We start from the raw sequence: 20,755 nt of genomic DNA, 5'->3' as shown, positions 1-20,755 counted from the left end.
AATATGTTACCATATTTACCTGAATACAAGACTATCCTGAATTTAAGATGACCCCCCCCAATAATTAGCTTCTATACACAGAAATGTATACATTTATCATAGTTTTGTATGTTTGAAATCTTACTTACTGGAAGAACATCTTAAATTTGTCCTCCCCTCTACTGCAAGAGAGAGGGACAGTAACGGGGCAGGTGGTGGATGGATAGACAGTGGGGGAAGCAGTATTAGGGTGTACTTGGGGCTGGCAGTGGGGGGTGGTGGTGGACAGGCAGTCTGCAGGCAGGTGGTAAGGCAGGCAGTAGGGGAGCATGTAGTGGGCAGGGAGTAGCAAGGCAGATTGTAGGGGGCAGACAGTGAGAGGAGGAGGGGGCCTGGGGTTAATAACAGGCCTGCTGCCCATCTTCCCCCCACCACCACCATTTATACCCCCCCACTGTGCTTCCCCCCCACAGCCTCAGGCCCTTGATACCCCTGCCCCCTCCTTTTCCCCCCCATCCATGCTGCTACTTCCCCCCACAGTCTTGGGTCCTCACCACCCCTTCCTCCCATCTCCTCCTTCCATATAGTTTCTACCCCTGCACTTGCCCCCTCCATACCCTCCCCCCAACCTTACATTGACAGGCTGTGTCCCTGCTGCAGCCTGGGGCACTAAGCATGGCTCCACCCCAGCCCTGTAGTAGTGGCACGGAGCCAGCACTGCTGCTACAAGGCTGGGCTGGAGCACAATGTGCCCCGTGCTCCAGGCTGCAGCAAGGACAGAGCCTGCTGATGCAGAGCAAAGGTGAGAAGGAGTGTGGCAGAGGGGGAGAAGCAGCATAGAGGGGAGACTAGGGCTGGAGGCTGCGGGACAAAAGCAGCAGGGAGGCGGGGTGCAGAGGCAGTGGGGGGCAGGCAACAGTTGCGGCTCTGGCTCCAGTTTCAGCAGCTGCCTGCCCCCTGCCACCTTGTACTCAATTGTAAAGTGAGAGGCTTTTTCCCTCATGTTAAACGGGGGGCGGGGGGGGGAACCTCATCTTCTAATCAAGTAAATATGGTGTATAGAGATGACCTATTGACTTTGATCAAGATACTACTGTTGATGGAAAATAAATATCTGTCTTTATGTATATTTTTAGGGGATTGGTTGTATCTTTAAATCTTAAATTTGTTATTATTGAGTTGAATTAATTAATAAATACAATTTAAAAAATAGGAGAAAAAATTACAACCCTGATAGCATAGTTATACTGAAACAAATTTCAAAAGTGGGCCAAGTCTAAATTTTTTCCTGCGTATTAAACGATGGCCTGTACAACTGCATGTTAGTTGTCTGATATAGAGTTAAGGAATGATTGGATCCCCTGAGGATTTGGCATATTTATTGCAAATAATACTCAGATTTGACTTTCCTTTGTGCCTGAAATCTTGTCCAGTAGCTCTCCCAACTGTACAGCTGGCCCAGCTGTATACAATAGTGATAAAAAAAATTATCACAAAATAAACCCTTGCCTTGTATACATTTCCAGGACTATCATGATTGCAGTAACACTCCAGTGCTAGTGCTTATACTTGTTATAGAATCAAAATCTGCAAATGAAAAATATTGCTGACTAACTTTTTTAAAACTACCTGATTTCTGTTAGGAAGTAGTTTCTCTCTTTGAGAAGGAATGAAACTTGTAAGGGATATTGGGATCCTGAGTTCAAATTCCTCTGTGGAAACCATTAGCTGTTCTGCTGCATAATTCCTGGAAAAACAGCTGTTCTCTTGGGGCATGAAAGTTCTATTATATTACACAGAAGGTGTTTCCAAGTTGAGCTATTTCCTGTGAGATTCTGAAAGAGATTAAGTCATTTGTATGAAAATGAGGTAATAACAGTTATGAAGGTGAGTGTCTGGATTAGAGATTTTAGCTGACATGAAAAAGATCAACTTTTAGCCACTTCCACCTCTGTGGACTTGAGCTGTTGAGACATGATTTATGAGCATTATCAAAGAACTTATTTTAAGCTCTTTTTCTGGCCTGTGTAGCAGTTATTTCTCATTTGGGGGTTAGTAATAGGGCTGTGTGAAGCTTCAGGGGGTGACTCGATTCGGAGGAGATTCGGCCTGATTCGGTGGCCAAATCTCCAAATCCAAATTGAATCAGGGGACCAATTTAAAGGTCCAAATTGATTCAAAGCTCTCTGAATCTTCAAAAGGATTTGGAGAGCTTTGATGATTCGGGCAGTCCCTGGTAGTTACAGCAGGGAGCTGCAGCTGACTCCGAGCTGGTAAGTACTAGGGGCAGGGAGGGGACCACTCCAACCCCCCGACCTGCTCTCCCAGCCCCCCGGCTCTTGCTTGCTCCCCCAGCCCCCCATGGCTGCCCCAGCTCCCAGTGTTTAAAAAAAATCCCCAGTGCTCACCAGGTGCTGCCAGGTCGGGGGGCAATCCCCACTGCATGGGGGGCTCTGCATGAGCCCTCTAACCCCCCACCTCTCTCCCTGAGCCCCCCCCCATGGGTGTCCAATGTGGGCTAGCTCTGGCCCTTTAAGGGGGGGGGGGGAAACGGAGAAAAGCCTTAGGACTCACCACTCCTGCAGCGGCCTCAGGGCTTTGAGCGGCTTGCACAGAGCCCCCCCCCCCGTGATGCGGGGTAGTGGGGGGCAGCAGGGATTGCCCCCCTACTGGCAGGAACGGTAAGTGCGGAGGTTTTCTCATTTGTTTTTTCTTCTTAAAGGGCCAGAGCTGGTCCGGGCAGGGCATCTGTGAGGGGCCTGGGGGAGCGAGGGGGAGGGGGGCTTGTGCAGAGCCCCCATGCAGCATGGGGCAGTGGAGAGACAGCAGGGATTGCCCCCCTCTGTGTGGCAGTGCCCAGGGGCAGCCATAGCCAGGTTCGGAGGGGATGTGCTTGGCTGATTCGGAGATTCAGGACAGTGAAAATCGAATCACTATCCCCCGAATCACCAAATCCGAAGCAAATATTAGCCGCTTTGAACACACCTAGTTAATAATCACCTGAGTAAGTGAAGAAACATACTGCATTAAATGACATTTTGAAAGGTTATATCAAAGCTCAGACTTGTTTCTGAAGGATCTTTGCATATCTCCAATGTATATGTACATAAATGTGTAAGTTTAAAAAATAACAATGAATTAAACCTCCCTTCTTCAGTGTGTGACTTTTGTTCTGAAGCTTTGCGGAGTGGCCATCCAAACCAAAATGTAACTGCTATTGTCTTTGCCAGGCTCTGGATGGTGATTTCTCTGAAGATAACCGAAACAAGTGTAGAATTGCAACTGCTCCTTTGATTGAAGCTGTGGAAAATCTGACAGCATTTGCTTCAAATCCAGAATTTGTCAGCATACCGGCCCAGATCAGTGCTGAGGTAGGAAAGGAGTTGTATTTCTACCCACAAGACAGGTTTGCTTCTAAAGTACTGTTTTTTTTAAAACATACAGTTAATCTTGTATGATAAAAAAAAATCTCTTAATCTGATTTTAAAATTAACTCAGGACCTAATGTTCCAAATCAGGCAAAAAAAAGTAAATCTAAAGTAACTAGAGATTAACAGGACATCAGACATTATAGTGTGTATATCTTACTGGCAAGTGCTTTGTTCAAGATGCTTTATTTCCTTACAAGAATTGTAAGTTGTTTTAAAACTTCACCATGATTGAAAGGCAGTTGAAGTCTCTCATAGCTGGCAGTTTCCATTCCTGGAATTTTCTAATGTAGAATGATTATTGTTTTGACAGCTTTACCCTCCTTCACTTAAATGAGCTTTAATCTTGCACAAATAAGACAAATCTTAGTGTTGCAAGAATATAATGCATTTAGTCTCTGGATATAAGCTAGCAGTGTGGTACTTATGTCAGCTACTCCTTGTCTTTTGGGAAAGTCTGAAAACGGAAAAGTCTGACCTTTTCCAATGGCAGCATTTTAATTCAGATTTGTGTTGGCTTATCTGTGTTACCAGACCTCAGCCCACTATAGCTGTGCTAACATCTCTTCCCTACTAGTGCAGAAGAGATGACTAGATCAGCATTATATTCCTTACTCAATATGTGTCTGTTGTATCAAGGACAAACAAGTCCAAACATTTGTAGCATGTTTGAAGGTAAAGTCTGATGTTCTGCTACATTTAACTTGCTGCTGTCTTGATCATAGGGATCTCAAGCACAGGAGCCAATTTTGATTTCTGCAAAGACAATGTTGGAGAGTTCATCTTTACTGATCAAAACTGCCCGTTCATTGGCCATCAATCCAAAAGACCCACCTACTTGGTCTGTACTAGCCGGGCATTCGCACACAGTTTCAGATTCTATTAAGAGTCTTATCACCTCCATTAGGTACGTTTTCTGTGTTGTAGCTTTTTTATCATCCATTTCTAAGCCACAAAATGCCAAAAAGGTATCCAGAAATAGAGCAAGGAAGGGGGACATGTCATTTCCCAAGCCACTCTTGCTTTTTCAGCTGTGAAAACCATTCAGGCTGTATCATACACAGGTCCCTCCATTTGTTTTTGCATATAATTGTTACTGATGATTGCACAGGTCTGGCTTTTTGCAGAGTTCCTCTTTTAATTCAGTTCAAACAAATGGAGAAGTACTATTATAGACATAAATTACGCCGTGTTTAAAATATGCATATTGGTATTCAAAAGGGAAAGAATCCGTGCACTGATGAAGCTGGTTAGATGTAAGATTTTGCCTTAAGCTCAGGGTAAGCAAAGTACATGTTTACCCAAAATAGATCCGAATTAACTTGTGCCCTTTTACTGTTGCCTCTGTTTACTTTGTTGTCGTAAGTACATGTATTTCCTTAATTTTAACAATGGTCAGGTCACTTTTTTTTTTACAACTTTAAATATCCATAAAAAAGTAGGGTTATGTTGTATACTCCTATCCTTACTAGAACCTGAATAAACAACACATTAAGGACCATCGGTCTGATAAATGTTGACCTCTTAAAACATTTATGTTTAAACAACATGCCACACAAGTAGTAGATGATAGTCATTCAAATTTCTTTTCAACTGAGAATGAAGCTTCACCCTTGAGGAATTCTTCTCAGCTGCATTGCTTAAAGTTTGGATATCTCTGTTCATGCACGTTTGTTGCTACTTTAGTTAGAGATTGTGGTGTCTCTTCCTGTCCCACCACTCAAGTCCCATTCCAGGATTACCTTAGGACCTTTTCTATCTGAGGTAGGTGATGCTACTACTTACTTATCTGGGAGAGGATAATGTTTGTACGTCTTTAAATGGTCTCTTCTTTTCCCACGCCTGCCATTTATTTCCCATAAAATATTCAAAATGTCCCACTATCTAAGTGTATCAAGCCTCTTATGTACTACAAGTATAGGTTTTCTCCCTGCTGCCCTTCTTGTTCCCCATGACTTGCATGTTTTTAATTAATAAAATACATGTGTTCACATTAATAAATAAGTCTCTCCAACACCCTCAAAATAACTCTATCCTCTTTGTTTCAGGGACAAGGCCCCTGGTCAGAGAGAATGCGATTACTCCATTGATGGAATCAACAGGTGTATCAGAGACATTGAGCAGGCTTCTCTTGCAGCAGTCAGTCAGAACTTGGCTACAAGGGATGACATCTCTGTTGAAGTAAGGAAAGACTACCCTGTGGAAGAGTAGTGTTCACCTTTATTAACCACACTAGACTTTTCTTCATAACAAAAATAAATATAGGAGCTGGGAGTTCTGCAGAGGCAGCACAGACTTCTCCTGAGAGAAGTATTGCCACCGAAGTGTTGTATGGCAAAATCCATGCTGGTTCAATGTATGTTACATTTCTGATACAGGGGTGAGGTAGCATGGGGGGAAACTAATTTCTTGCCTGATCTAGGGTTGCTAATGGTCATGTTACAGGACTCTATGACACAGAAACCATTGTTGAGACGACATAAACTGGAAGTCTTAAGACAAAATACCAATATAGGTATTTAACATTTGCATGTTGGGGAGTGAAGCTTGCTAAATCATAAAAAAGAGTGTAAGAGAAGGAGGAAAAAAGTTAATAAGCATTTAGGTAATGCATGGTGAGATTCAGAATAGTAGCTTATTGTAGGAAGCACCAAGACATTATTTTTAAATGTTTCTAGACTTAAAAAAAAAATAGTGCATTGATGAAATGCTGTAATTTAGTAGTAAAATAGCTCAGTCTCAAGCTAAGAATTCTACACTGTAAAATATCAATTTATTCTTGAGCAAAAAGCTACTAGCATTACTTAGAGCATCTAAAGTGGATTCTAAAGAGTTAATAGGTTTTATATTTTAAACAAAATTCCTTATCAATAATAGATATTATCCCTTTCCCTATTTCATACACAAATCAGCTTTACATTTGGCTCAGAATTGTAGTTAGTATGCCTAGAATTGCATATGGTATGACATACTTCTCTCAAATTACCAGTCAAATGGAGGTCATGGGAGTCCCACTCATCTGTAAAGAGTCCTTGCCCAACAGTGTTATCTGCTATTGGAAAGAGTCAGTTGACTCAGTTGGCATGCCAGAGAAGAGTGGCCTTCCAATATATATCCATAAATATTTGCATAAGTATAATGGCCATATATCTTCTTCAATTGCAACACATATTAGGAAATTAGTTGAGATTATCTTTGAAAATATAACTCTTAAAATCCTTGAATTACCTGCCAAAAGTGGTATAATAAATTATTATGTGTAATAACTTGTTATTTTAATTTAAAATGACATCTACAAAATTGTCCCAGTTCCTTTACTGATGTAACAGAGAAAAAGTTTTTGCTAATTAGAGTTGGCTGAGGGCAGCTTGAAGGACAACAGTGTTGAACATTAGTTTGTTCCTGAAAATTTAGTATTTAGAATCTGAATGTCAGAGCCCTTTCTTACTCTACACCTGAACACTCATGTCTAAATTTCTTTAACAGGCAAAATCTTTTCTTGTCCCTCTCTCACTTGGTATTTTGCAAAATGAGGGGTTTAGTTGAAGCATGTTACAAAGGGTCTTTAACACTTGTTTTTAGCAAGCTCCTTTTCTCCTATCAGGTATTCCTGTAGTAACACATTCTAATGGAGCTAAGCAAATCTTTTAAGACTGAATACATAAATTACATATTTCCCAATGAGGTCATTTGCTGGAAATCCAGAGTTTATTTCTTTTCGTGTAGTAAGTTGTGACTGTTCCTAATGCTATTTCACACTTTAGTTAACTGAAGTAAGAACCATTTTCAGTGATTTCCTTTGGGGGAGCTAATGACTGAATGCCAAATTCTCAATATCAGATGCACAGTGAATAATGGCATAATGTTTCCCAAAATTACTGTGGACTTTTTGTATGCAAATAACGTATCTTCAGTCTAGCCATAAGTGTTTCATATAGCACTAATACTCTAATCTAAGTGGAAATATTTTTGAAAAACTGGACTGCCCAAAGCAAGTCATTGCAAAAGGTGTTTACATTTCTTTTCACTCCCCACCCTCCCCATTTAAAAAAAAACCCATCATTTTTTGTCATTTACTCAATGCTGTTAAGTCTGAAAAAAATACTACTTAAATAACCCAGCCTTACTTAAAACACTATGTAAATAGAAGAAATTGTATAAATCAGCTCATCATTTTTTTCACAGGATGAGCTAAATCCTGGCTGCCAAGGCATGGTTTGCCTTTGAATTAGAAGCAGGTGCTTTTGTGTGGGCATTTCTAACACTAGGTCCTCCTTATCCTTATATCCCAGACACTGCACTTTGGAGATCAAACCATATCTCCCACACCGATATGTCATATTTTTCCATTCCTTTTCTCATCAATACATTTCTGCTTCTAATGTCAATATATGCAACAAATCTCCGTGTATTATACTGTTTGCCCTGAAAATGCTGTTCCATATTTAGATCCACAATCCTGGTGGGGTTTTTTTCCTGAATGGGTTAACAGTGTTCATTAATAGGCCATATACAAACCTTCATTTCTAGCAGCAGAAAATGCCCATGGCTAGAAGTGATTTCAGGAAAGGGAGCAGTACAGACATGTAGCCTGCCAATCACCTCCTCTCTCCCCTGCCTCTCAGAGCCCAGCTCATACCCTACCTCCACCCCAGCTTCCCCTTGCTACTCCCATCACCCAGATGAGCAGTGGTGGTGATGATTTAAAAGCCAGCAGAGCCAGAAACCACGGGTGCAGACATTTTCTCAAAGCTGGCTCCCAGCCTTACTGGCTTCCCATTGCTGCCCACACCACTCGGCTGGGCAGCAGGGGTCAAGGGGAAGAGTGGGAGGGATGTGGGGCCCAGAAACCAGGCTAACCAGGCTTGAGGAAAGCTTCCACATGCCTGGCTGCTCTCAGCCCTTGCAGTTGTTAAATTGTTACCCCTACCACCCAGCTGAGCAGCTGCTCCCTGTACCTTCTCTCGATCAGGATGACCCCAGTCTCAGAAAATCACGGGAGTCTTTCCACTGACTTATCTCCTCCTGGGGGCCAAGAGGAGTGGCTGGAGGAAGACAAGTGGCTATTCAGTCTCCTGGAAGAAACTCCACTAGAGTAATTTCATCCTGGTTGTTCACAGGTGGTTTTGCTCCCAGAGCAGGCATTTTTGCTCCCAGAGAAAAAGCTTGAACACCTGCACACTTGTCTTCTACCAGGACTATACCAGTTCTCCCAGTCAAAACTGAACATCTGCACATGGCCATAGGAAAAGGCACCACTTGTCACACAACCATTGGAACTAGAAAGAGATGCAGGAGCTCACACCGTCAGTCAGAGCTAGAGGGACCTTTTTTAACCAGGCTCACTTCATGAGTATATGCAGCAGTGGACCTACGTTGTGGGTTATTAATGGAGCTTATTAATGCAGAGAAATGGACAATGCTTAGCACATATGCTTGTATGTAAGTTCTAACAGAGGCCTTGGCACTTTAGCTGATGTGATGCTATCTTATGAAATGGTATGCTTCGGTGAATGAATTGTTAATTTCTCTTTGTATTAGGCTTTACAAGAGCAGTTGACATCAGTTGTTCAGGAAATCGGACACCTTATTGATCCCATTGCTACTGCAGCTCGAGGAGAGGCAGCTCAGCTGGGACACAAGGTACATGATCCTATAATTATTGACATTGCTAAAGTCCTGAATGTTTAGACCTCAGAGAAATGCCCGTGTCAACAATAGGATTGTCATAGATGGTACAACATATAGATAGCTTTTTTGTGCTATTTAAAAAAATAATGCAAGAAACTTCATGAAGGGAAAATAATTTTAGACTGCTGAAGACAGAAAACTCAGGCTGGAGACAAAAATTATTTGCACCTGTCTAATTATACAGCGTGTAAGAGCACTAAGTGTTCTTGAATTGCTTTGAAGCCCCATAATGTCTCAGTCTCTGGTAGTGTCTGGGTGAACTGAGGACTGAGATTCAGACTTCATTTTGAATTTTAGGGAGGTTTCAGAAGTTTAAATCAAATTTGCATCACTGTTTGATGTTATAAAAAATTAGCCCTCGCAGTTTTAAATGCTGCATTTTAACACGTGAAGGTTCTACCTTTTGTATTCCTGACACTTCAAGAAGGGAGTGATTTGCTTTTTACTGTGCTGGTGTCTTAGGGCCGATAGGTTTTTGGTTGTAGCCATGTTGGTCTAAGGACATAGACAGGAAAGGTGACTGCACTCAAAAGCTTGCTAAGAATTTTTTTTTCCAGCTACTCAGTTGGTCTACTTACTAAAAGATATCACATCTACTCAAAGAACCTTGCCTGCCTTAGGACTGATGGAGGCTTCTGGAGTCGTTAAAAGGTGATCAGTCCCAGGTGAAGAAGACTTAAAGGCTTTTTGACATAACTACTGATATTGTTATTAGAAGACTTAAAATATCAGTACAGATGTGCTTACAAAAGCCACTGAAAGCTAAAAAGGACATGTTGTGTAGTTGATTTTTCATGCTTCAGTAACTTAGCCCTTGCAAATGCCTGATGGACTGCTAAATTCTCCCTCAGAAATCCAGTTATGGGTGAATTACAGAGCGATCCACATAGCTTGTAGCAATTTGAAAATTGCTATGGCTCTAAGTAAAAAAAAAAAAAAAAAAAAAGAACAAAAAACAGCAAAAAAAACCCTGGCTCAGACTTACAGTGCAAGCAAAGGTTTGGTGTGGATTCAGCCTCCAAAACTGTAAAGTTAAGAAGTTTGTACTCAAATGTGCTATACCTGTTTCAGTAGTTTTGAACTGTAGAGTATGAAATGTGTTTATCCTCCTTGGGCTCAATCCAGGATAATAAACATGATAGGAAACCAACTTTTTTGAAGCTTTTAGCAGTTTCTTAAAAGTTAACTATAACCCTATTCTGAAATACATTTACTTCTAAGAACATTAAATGTTTTCACGACATTTCAGATATTTCTGTGTCAGCACATTTACTGTGGGAAAAGCAGAAATAAAGCAGTATTTCCTCATTTTTGTATTCCTATGCTAATGTTTCTGGATGCTTGTATAAGCATAGCAGTGCCATTCCGTTATTGTTGGACAATCATGTATTTAACCAATGCTTTCAGTCAGGAGTTGGCAGCATTTCCTGGCAGGGCAGTGACCCAGCTTGGGTCTAAGGCGGCAGGCTGTAGGACATGGCCCCCTGCACTACTTCTCTCTGCCACCTGGCTGTGGCATCACGCAGGGAGAGCTCCCCTCTGCTAGAATCTGTCCTGCCCCACTGTGGTATGGTGCAGAGAGAGCTCCCCCTCCACCTTAAGCACCAGGCACTTGACTGCAGTGCAGGTAGAATCCCCTAGTGTGAATGTTGCTGAAGCCAGCCCCTGCTTTTATTTATCAAATACTTAATATTGACTTGATTGTTAGAGGATTAGGATTCTATGGGTATCAGTATTTGGATTCAGCCTTTGCATATAGAACCTCTCACATCCAAATGGGAAAGATGTCTTTTGTTAGATAGTCTCATTGCTCTTCTTGCCATGCCTGGTGTTTTGTCATGCTTATATAAGGGATATCTTACTATAAAGTAAGCAGCCCAAATGTCTAGTTGTTTTCCTCAGCCTCTGAGACTTAAAGCCTATTTCTTTTTGAGTGTCTGGACTGGAAATGGGACCTGGTTTGGTTTTATATTTGAGTCACTTTGTAAAACTTTGTTGCACACCTAGTAAAATCTCATTTGCTTTGCACGGCTACTAATGAGGAGGTAGCAGAAAGCCTTCAGCAGCAAAAGGTCCTGTAACTCAAGAAAAGGAAAAGACTGTGTGAGGTTCTGAAGAGATTCTAAATACCAGATGAAGAACATCTTGCATCTGAAAATTTGTCTAACTTCGTTCCAACTATGCAGTTAGTACAATTAAAGATGTCACCCAAAAAATCCTTGCCTAATTCCTGGACTGTAACAGCTACAGCATCACTCCAACAATACTTAAATACAGAATAAAAGTCAGCCTCCAATGAGTTTACCTTACAACTAAAAGAATCTACATGATTGAGTCACCTTGCTGCTATATGGAAATGCTTATTAATGGCAAAATAAAAGCCTATGTGCAGAGGCAATACTAGCCTTCATGAGAACACAGCATCTTAAATGTTACTAAATTATTTGGGTCTTCACAACTTAAATCAGGCTTTCAAACTGCGTTTGTTTCTCCACAGAGCCAGTAACTGCTTGGCGTGTTCAAAGAGAAATTAAGTGTCTTGAAATTTGCAGTTCACTATCACTTCACTATATTTTGTCTGTAACCAAAGTTGAGAAATTCCAGCATTTAGTAACAGATCCTTGCCTGTATAGTTGAGAACCCAGTCTGTTTTGAAAACAATTGGATCTGACATCAGGGTCTCATGTCAACTGTGCCCATCTAGCAGCATTGCTCTATCACAGTATTCACTGCTGGGAAAGGGAGAGAGTAACCCAGGAAAACATATGAACTACATTTCCTGCAGTTCTAATACATCATGAAAGTGTGCTGCTCAGGTTATGCTTAAAGAAGTACTAATGGTGTCCTGGATGTTATTTGGGAAGAGATTTTCTTGTCCTCTCCACTGTTAAAGAAACTGGATTGAAAGTCTCATATCATCTCTGCTTTCTTAGGTTACGCAGTTGGCAAGCTATTTTGAACCTCTGGTTTTAGCTGCAGTTGGTGTGGCATCCAAGATGTTAGATCATCAACAACAAATGACTGTGCTGGACCAGACCAAGACACTAGCAGAATCTGCCCTTCAGATGCTGTATGCAGCCAAAGAGGGAGGAGGAAATCCCAAGGTATAGTACTTGTATGTAAGAAAAGGAGAAAGGTCATTTGAAACAGCATCCTGAAGTGTATCCTGCAATCCTGCAGCAAAAGCTAGAAAATAACAATGGGCAATAAGACTGTATTTTCGCCATCGGATAATTTTATTTACATAAAGGAAAGTCCTTTTGTGTGCTCACTGATTTCCTGAGAGTTAGTCGGTTGCTTTTTTTTCTTTTTAATTGCAAAATATGTCAGCAGTCAGGGATCACAAAATACATTTTGACACGTATGTGGCATAAGGAAGAGCTTTTCTTTATTAAGAATAATATTTTAAACTTGTATGCATGGGCTTAATTGTATGTGATGTAGAAAAATGCTTATACCATTTATATTAACAGCTTCTTTTGTATTATACCAATCTTATACAGTTCTATTCATCTGTTTTTTTAGTTTAATTTCTTTGACAAGTAGTTTACATTTGTTTTCTTACCACCATCATCATCTTGATAAAGGACAGGCAAACAGATTCTTGAACTAGAACTTCAGATAATTTGCCAAAATTGTATCTATAATCTGTAAATACCCAATACATTTTTACACTTTTCCTACTTGGTAACTGAGTGAATCACTCAAAATTTGTGCTATATTTATGGGTTTGTTTTTCTTTTTAAGAAGGAACTCGATTATAAAATAATTACAAAAGCAATAATAGTTTAGAAGCAATAGGAATATCATTGTACTTACTTGGTGAATGAACCAAAAATAAGCCTTGAGTTCTCCAGTGCTACAGGTACTTATCCATACAGCATGTCACTTTGATGCACTGCAGTTGATACAAACAAGAACAGACAATTACCTCTGTGCATTGTTATCTCTGTTTTACATTTGTTTTAATATAATTTGAAAACAAATCTTTCTGGTGAACAGTTCCCCTAAATAGAAGTTTGTATATTCTGTGTGAAGGTGCTTTTGTTGGGAAATAGGGAGGGAGTTTGGAGCTATAAGCACCGGTTTAGGAATACTTCATTCCTGGAATCTTAGTTTTGAAAACTTATAAATGCCTGAGGCAGTGGTTCTCAGCTTTTTTGGATTCAAGGTATCCTTGTTAGATGTGAAGCACCCTGCATAAAATACCAGCTTTTAGCTTTCATTTGTTTTTCACTTTTTCACTACATACAAATAATAGAGCAATTCTTCTGTTGCAAAGAACCCAGAAAGTCCACAACCAGTCAAAATGCTTTAAAACTATGAATTCTTATCTGAAATCTCTGGTTTTAGCTTATGAGTCACATTGGTACACCTAGCAATGCAAACATTGTGTGGCATGCTGTTACACTCTTGAAAGGATCTCATGGCAGCCCAGGCTGCCATGGGCCCCTGGTTGAGAATCGCTGCCCTAGGTTTTGCTAACACCATGTCCATTTGAGCCCCTACCTTTTTTTCTTGCAAATGGCTGCTTTGGAATGAAAAACATCTGTTAGGAGAATGCAAATGGGGAAGCATATATATATATATAATACGTTACAAATTTCTGCACGCATGTGAACATACTAATATGAAATTCATACAGATCACAAAGTTAATGTCAACATAAATGGCTCAAGAGAAAGCTGGACATCAGGCACCCAGTAACTGGGACTGGAAAACTGAGAATTGGGTAAAGCCTCACTCTGTTGCTTGCTTTGTGTTCCTCTGTGATTCCTACTAACTTGCAGGCAGGAGGACATGGCAGAGCAGTTGGAAGCCCCTTGCCTTTTAATTCTCTAATGGCTACCTGTCGGCAGCTAAAAGTATTTGAGCCTGTTTTAGCTACACCTTCTATTTACTGGTAATAAGTTCTCTGTTAGCTGGAATATTTGAGGATCCACCAGCAGCTGGAGTGCATAGAGCACAGATTTCAGAGTGTCTATGGCACTTACTTGCATCTGAAATCCTGATACACAAAGTGTTTTGGCAGACATAGGTGCACCATGACAATATCTTGCTATAAAAAGGGGTGGTTTACAATAGTGTCTTTATGCTATTTAGACTTCCTGTTCATCATGTGTGCCTGTTGTATGAATCAGTAAAATAAATTCTGTCATCCACCTTATTCTAAAGGTGTTCTTGTGAGGAGAGAGGAGGAAAGTTCTGTTTCTGAAAGCATAAGAAATTTCTCTATTCCTCTACCTATTGAAAAGTTTTCCATTTTCCCTTCATGGAGATAAATTATACTACAGGTTCTATTCTGTTATGTCTTCATTTGACCAGTTGGCCTCATTCATACTGAAATCTGTGATCCTCTCAGATCATTACCTTTCATATGCTAGATGGAGGTTTTACAAACTCTTGACTGCCTTTAGGATAGTCGCCTGCAATCACCATTTCACATCTCATCAGTTTTATACATAGAGAGTTTCTTGTTCCTGTGAAACTGTCAGATAAATTCAGGGCAATATAAACTAAGTGTAGGATTATTGCATAACCATTTAATTCCTTTGATTTATAAAATACTGCCCTGTATTACATTAACCAAGTAATTTAAAGTGGTTAATGTTCAATACCAATTGTATATTACTGATCATGTATTTAGACTATAAATATCAAAGTACAGTGTTTTAAGATTATTAGCAAGTGTGTTTGTATGACAGCTTGTTCCTTTGGTTGTGCTTACTCTTATTGCTAATCATCTCATTTTGTTTAACAAATATTAACCAGCTTTATCCCCTTCCTCCTCTTTCTCTTGATTAACAAATGAACTTATTGATCCGGATGATCACAGTAGCTGTGTCTATGATTTAGGACCGAAACAATAGGCAAATACAAACACTATCCTTAGTAGTTGATGATGTTAAATAGGTATTTAATTCATGACTCATCTGTGAATATATCCTATAAGTCTGTTGCATTTCCTGAATAAAAAACATAGGAGGAACAATATATATAATAAGGAACTGCTCTCTGGTACTTCAACCAAGCTGGACAAATCTTTAAACTTCTAATTTGTTTAACTTGTAATTGTTTTATATCCCTGCAAGATACCAAATATTCAGTGCCTAGATGTTTGGTCTGTCATTGAAGGTTTCCCTAAATTGAGTGAAACAGGAAGATCATTATAGCACAACGGATGGAGGTTCGGAAACTAAATGTATTTGAAGTTCCTTCCTGGATTTAACCAATCATCTGCACTATACTGCTTGCTTTCAAGACATAATTCCTTCAGCAAAATTTGGTAGCAGTTTTTTCCTTAAACTGTAATGATTTTCTCTCTACACTCAAGACACTGGAAAACTAGTCAAGACATTGGGAAACTAATCAAGGCTTTAATCAGTTACCTTGGTTATGTAAAAGAAACTGTTTCATTATCTACAGGCTGCTTAGGAGATAGGTGGGCAGTGTTTTCTTAAGAAGCTTTTGTGTCACTGCCATTAGTTTTATTAGAAGTTAACAGCATGTGTAAAAGGGAGATGGGACCGTGTCCCAGGGGAACACAAATGGACTCCCCGGGAACTCCTCCCATGGCGAGGTAAGCCCCCAGAAAAAGCCCTAAGGAAGGGGCTTACTTACCTTCAACAGAAAAGACATGCTGCTCCAAGAAGAACCACCGGCACAGTTCATCAGCTGCTTTTTTTGCAGCTGGGAGCAACGCTGGCAGATAATGTCACCAAAAACCACCTCCTGGCAGATCTAAAAGCAGGCAGCGGGGAAGCAAAGGGGGGGCGTCAGGGGTTCCTGATGACCATAGACACCAGACTCATGAGTGGGGCGGGCTGCCGCCTGAACCCCTACTGTTCCTTTCTTCTGTACCATTTTTTTTTCTCTTCTGAGTTCTCATAGTTATCTTGAAGGGGCACACAGAGCCCTAACTGGGGAACCATCCCCACTTGACCCTAAGGATCAAGAAGAACAAAGGTGGTCCCGCGGAACCCAACGGCTTGAAGATAGGGTCAAGGCAGAGGCAGAGGCAAGACCGGTCCCACACCCCATAGGCACCCGCGGCTAAGTAAGACACAGAGGGACGGGCAGGGAAGGACAAGAGCAGGAGGGAACACCAAAGAAGCAAGGTGGCGACCCATCACCTGGTCGACCTGAAGGCTGGTGTATGGCTGGGGTGTAGGGGAGGTGGAGCCCCAAGAATGCCCACAAGAGGCAGTGCTCAGTTCGCAAGTTCCCACGAGTGGGAGTCCCACTACTGAACGGATGATCCAGTTGTGGCAGGCAACTGCTGGGACCTCCCTTGGGGTCAAATGCAGCCCAACACCCAAGTCTTGAGGACACGCCCTGAGACCTAAACTGGGCGTGTGCTCCAGTGAGTTGAAAGAGAGCACCTATGCCAAATAAGGCAGATGCAGACCCCAACTCATTTCTGCAGTTCATAAATATGTATAAGGAGAGTCAGCTATTATGCCTGGGTTATGATGGACAATCAAAACTCAGTATTTACTGGGCCATTTGGAAAATGGAAAGCATTTCAAATTGAGTTGCATGGGTAAGTTAACTAGTTTGTTATCTTATGTTAGAAATAGATCAAAAGATGTATTTCTGTGCTTCAGCTTAAAACAGGGGCAGCCAATTATTTCAGGCAGAGGGCCGCTTACTGAGTTTTGGCAAGCCATTGAGGGCCACATGACAGGCAGCCAGGGGCAGATAAACATTAATTTTCTAAATTTTTTAGGGGTCTCACAGGCCAAATGGAATGGCCTGGCAAGCCACATCTGGCCCGCGGGCTGCATTTTGCCCACCCCTGGCTTAAAACATACACTTGGTATTATACTAGCCATGGAATGCTTCTCTTCTGAAACTACTTTTAGCTAAAATGTTTCAGGTGTGGCCTTTTTAGAAGTGGGAGCCAGAAATTCTTCAGTATTGTTTCAGCTTGTATCACTTTGATGCAGGACAATTTACTCCTTCACTCCTAAAACCAGTGTAATGCCTCCATTCTAGGACATTTAAAAGATTAATAAGCCAGTGTTCAAACAATAATTAAGAATGGAAAGTGCTACATGCGCCAAATATTTCTCATCTAAAACTGTGGGCAGTCTACTGTGAGATCCTTACACAAATGTAACTGAGCAAAACTTAACCCAATATCATTTCCATGGTTAAATTTTATATTAAAACTTGTTGTTTTCTTCAGGTTATAATTGACAAACTAAAAATACTATAATTTTACTCTACACCTGAGATCTATAAATGGTAAAAGAAGAAGTGTACTCATTGCCTTAGGTTTTTTTCTTCTTCTTTTACACTTAGAGTTAAAGAAAAGAGTGTGTATTTCTGTCTCAATTTTCAGTTTTCACTGATTACATGGTTCACTTGAATAGCAAAATGAGCTTGTTGCTTTGGCCCAAATCAAATGATGAGGGTTTTTGATTACTGAAGTCTGGATTAATTACCTGTGTCAAGAAATAGTCATTAAAGAATCTCTCAAGTCTCGTAACTCCTACAGAATACTTTATTAATTGCACATGTGCATGACACTTTCCACACCCAGCATCTGGTTAAAAAATATTTTTTCTGGTAATGCTTGTTTTTAAATTTCTTTTTGGCATAAACTAGATATATTAAAACACTACTTACTATACTACCTTTGGTTTACAGGGGTCTTAATACAGATTGCAGTAGAAAGATTTTGTTAGAAATGATCAAAACTGTAATTTACCCAGTGCCTTTTGCATATCATGATGTTGATGGAAGTGAATTAGACCAGTATGGCATTACAATTTATGGAGTCTACACAAAGTGTAGAAATAAGGTCTTTTCTGCACCTATAGTCCATGCTTTAAAAAGGAAACTGTTTCTTGATCCTTCCTTCTCCATGTATTTCTCCTGCAATTACGTGATGATCATTTTCCTAATCTTCTAGGGAGAAGGGCATATTATATTTTAAAAGACTTTGAAATCACTGTGTATGCTGTGAGTGAGCATTTGCTCCTATAAAGGTTCTAATTCAATATTGATATCTAATTAACTTTTTTCCATTTGTAGGTTGAAATGTGATTTCAAAACCACCATTAGGTTGCTGCCAATAACATTAATATTTTCAGACCAGCTATCTGCTCCCACACAAATGGAACCCTTAATACTTTCTCTTCCTCCCTACTTTCTCCTGTACAGGCATCACACACTCATGATGCTATCACAGAGGCTGCCCAACTGATGAAGGAGGCTGTGGATGATATAATGGTTACCTTGAATGAAGCTGCCAGTGAAGTGGGCTTGGTTGGAGGAATGGTAGATTCAATAGCTGAGGCAATGAACAAGGTAAGTATTGGAAACCTCAGATGTACCCAGAAGGAAAGCATTAGTCACTTCAGATCAGTGGTTTTCAACCTGTGGTCTGCAGATCCTGGGGGGTCAGTAGACTGTCTAACAGGTCCATGCAAGATGACTGTGATAAATCAAAAGTATGTGAATATTCACCCTTATATTTTAAAGGGGTCTGCACCACCATTTAAAATTCTCAAAGGGTTCCACACCTCTATTTGTAGATTTTTAGGAGTCCACAAATGAGAAAAAGATTGAAAACCACTGCTTTAGATAATCGGGCAGTAATTACACTGAATATAATGGTCTCTTCACAATACCAGGGTAATGGTTCAGAGAGAAAATGTTAAATATAATTTAAATGGGCAGTCAGTCTTGTGCACCAATTGGTTGCCTACAACATTAAGCCATCAGACTAGCTGATGAATAGCACTAACTGTGAAACAGTGCTGGCACATGGGAGAGCTCTTTCATCTTCAAAAGAGAGAAACATGAGTGAGTAGAATTATATGTGCAATTATCAAGTGATGTGAAAAGTTGTAAGGAACTAAGCAAAAATTGGAAGCTCCAGTAATTTAATGTTGCAACATTTTAATCTGCCTACTTCATTAGCACTGAAATATTTATTTTAATATTACAGCATTGTTTTCATTCTTACTATAGGGATGCTTATGCCACCTCCTTAAGTAGAATGGCAGCTGCTGAGAAATAAGTCATGTGTGCCTGTGCTTGCAAATATGCAAGGTAGATGGCTTGGTAAAACCCTGAATGTAAGCCCCAGTGCCAGGCTCATGCTCTTCCAAATCAGAGAACCTGGTCACAGAGCCAAAACTTGTGCTCTGGACTAAGCAGAGCTCTCTGTTCTACAGATTTGTGGGCTGAAACAGAGTTGACAAGGCTTCTGCTTGGGCAGTAAGCTCCATCTCATTTAAGAAGCAGTGACTTCCCAGAAGCATTATCACCTAAGTCTTTTTTATCTTACTTGGTCTAGACAGCAACACATGGAAAAGTTCCTGAAATATTTGAAGAAAGGTAGACATCCAATATTCAACGAAGGAAAAATGCCTGTGTCTTTGATTGACAGCCTGGTTTCCTCAATCCTAAATTTGGGGCCTAGATCTAGGGTGCCTCGTGGAATTCAGGGGTGTGAAAGTCATTTGCCCCACAAGCCAGATGAGTGGTGCAGGCACTGGTGGATTAAAATGTATTGGGGCCCTGGGCAAACAGAAAATTGGAAGCCCCCCCCACACTCCATGATAACCATGTCATACCATTTCTCCCCTGGTCCTGGGAGCTATACTTCAGTGGGGGAGATGGGCCCCTTCCCCTCTGCAGGGCAGGCCTCCATGCCACACAGGGGAGGCTGAATGGCTCCAGCCAAGCTGGGAATGGCATGGAACGTGCCTACCTCTCCTCCCTGCTCCCCGCCCCCTCTCCCTCCACCCCCAGGCATGACTAGAGCAGAGGCAAGCAGGGAGAGGGTGGATGTAGGCTGCCCGCTATGGGCTCAGGGCTCTCTGCTCTGTTGCCTTTGCCCTGGGGGCCCCACACCAGCTGCATGTCCCCTGGCAACCTGGCAATGGGAGGCACAACTTGCCACCTCCACTGCTGCTGGATGGGCAGGGAGCACATGGCCATCATAGGACTCCTGGGGCCAAGGCAGCAGAGCAAAAAGCCCCAAGCCCACAGCAAGTAGCCCCCATCCACCGCACGCACAGATATGGGAGGGCACATAGCCCTCCCATGCCTCTGTTGGGGTGGGGGGTGTCAAGTGACAGGGAGCCACTCCCCCACACCCTTGGATGAGCCACCCATGGCTCTATCCCACTCCACACCCTGGCCCCAGATCCCATGATCCACCCTGGCTGAGCAACACCCCCAGACCCTCCCCTACTCTTGCCCCTCACTGTGGGGGCCTCGATCTGCCCCTTCCCTCTCCCATTCCTCTTCTCTTTCTGCTCCATAGACTTACCTACAGGGAGCTGCTCTTCACACTGCCTGGCTGTCTTCCTGGCCACATGTATGCATGTAGTCATGCATGTGCACACGGCACCCCCTGCGTCTTGCTCTTGGCAGCCCCAAGCAGGACCCCTTACAGGTTTGAATGCTGCCCGCCTGCAAAGGGAAACCCACCATTTCCCAAGGGAACCCAGGCATCCAAGGGCCCCTGATTGGCAGAGGCCCTGGGACCCAGGCCCCACAGACCCATGCATTAATCTGCATCTGGGTGCAGGGTTGGTCTGCAGGCCAGATGAATGGTACATAGCTGGCCCCACAGACAGATCAAGCCCACAGACACCCCCACCCCTGCAACCACCACCTTCCAGTTCAGGACC

At 41.7% G+C, this 20,755-nt stretch overlaps 1 protein-coding gene across 13 annotated transcripts in view; it reads left to right on the top strand.

The window, feature by feature from the left end:
• Positions 1-20,755, top strand: part of TLN2 (talin 2) — a 383,956-nt gene that overhangs the window by 287,683 nt on the left and 75,518 nt on the right. For all 13 annotated transcript variants that reach the window (XM_090029605.1, XM_090029610.1, XM_090029613.1 and 10 more), the window contains 6 exons: positions 3,210-3,350; positions 4,133-4,314; positions 5,456-5,588; positions 8,949-9,050; positions 12,032-12,202; positions 18,270-18,416. In XM_090029605.1, coding sequence (XP_089885731.1) covers positions 3,210-3,350; positions 4,133-4,314; positions 5,456-5,588; positions 8,949-9,050; positions 12,032-12,202; positions 18,270-18,416 — 876 coding nt within the window. The remainder of the gene's footprint in view (positions 1-3,209; positions 3,351-4,132; positions 4,315-5,455; positions 5,589-8,948; positions 9,051-12,031; positions 12,203-18,269; positions 18,417-20,755) is intronic.

Source organism: Crocodylus siamensis, chromosome 15, assembly GCF_052110815.1.
Source record: "Crocodylus siamensis isolate JL-2025a chromosome 15, ASM5211081v1, whole genome shotgun sequence".
Classification (NCBI taxonomy): Eukaryota; Metazoa; Chordata; order Crocodylia; family Crocodylidae; genus Crocodylus; species Crocodylus siamensis.
Note: the sequence above shows the minus strand (reverse complement) of the source record. Positions and strands in the feature narration are given on the sequence as shown.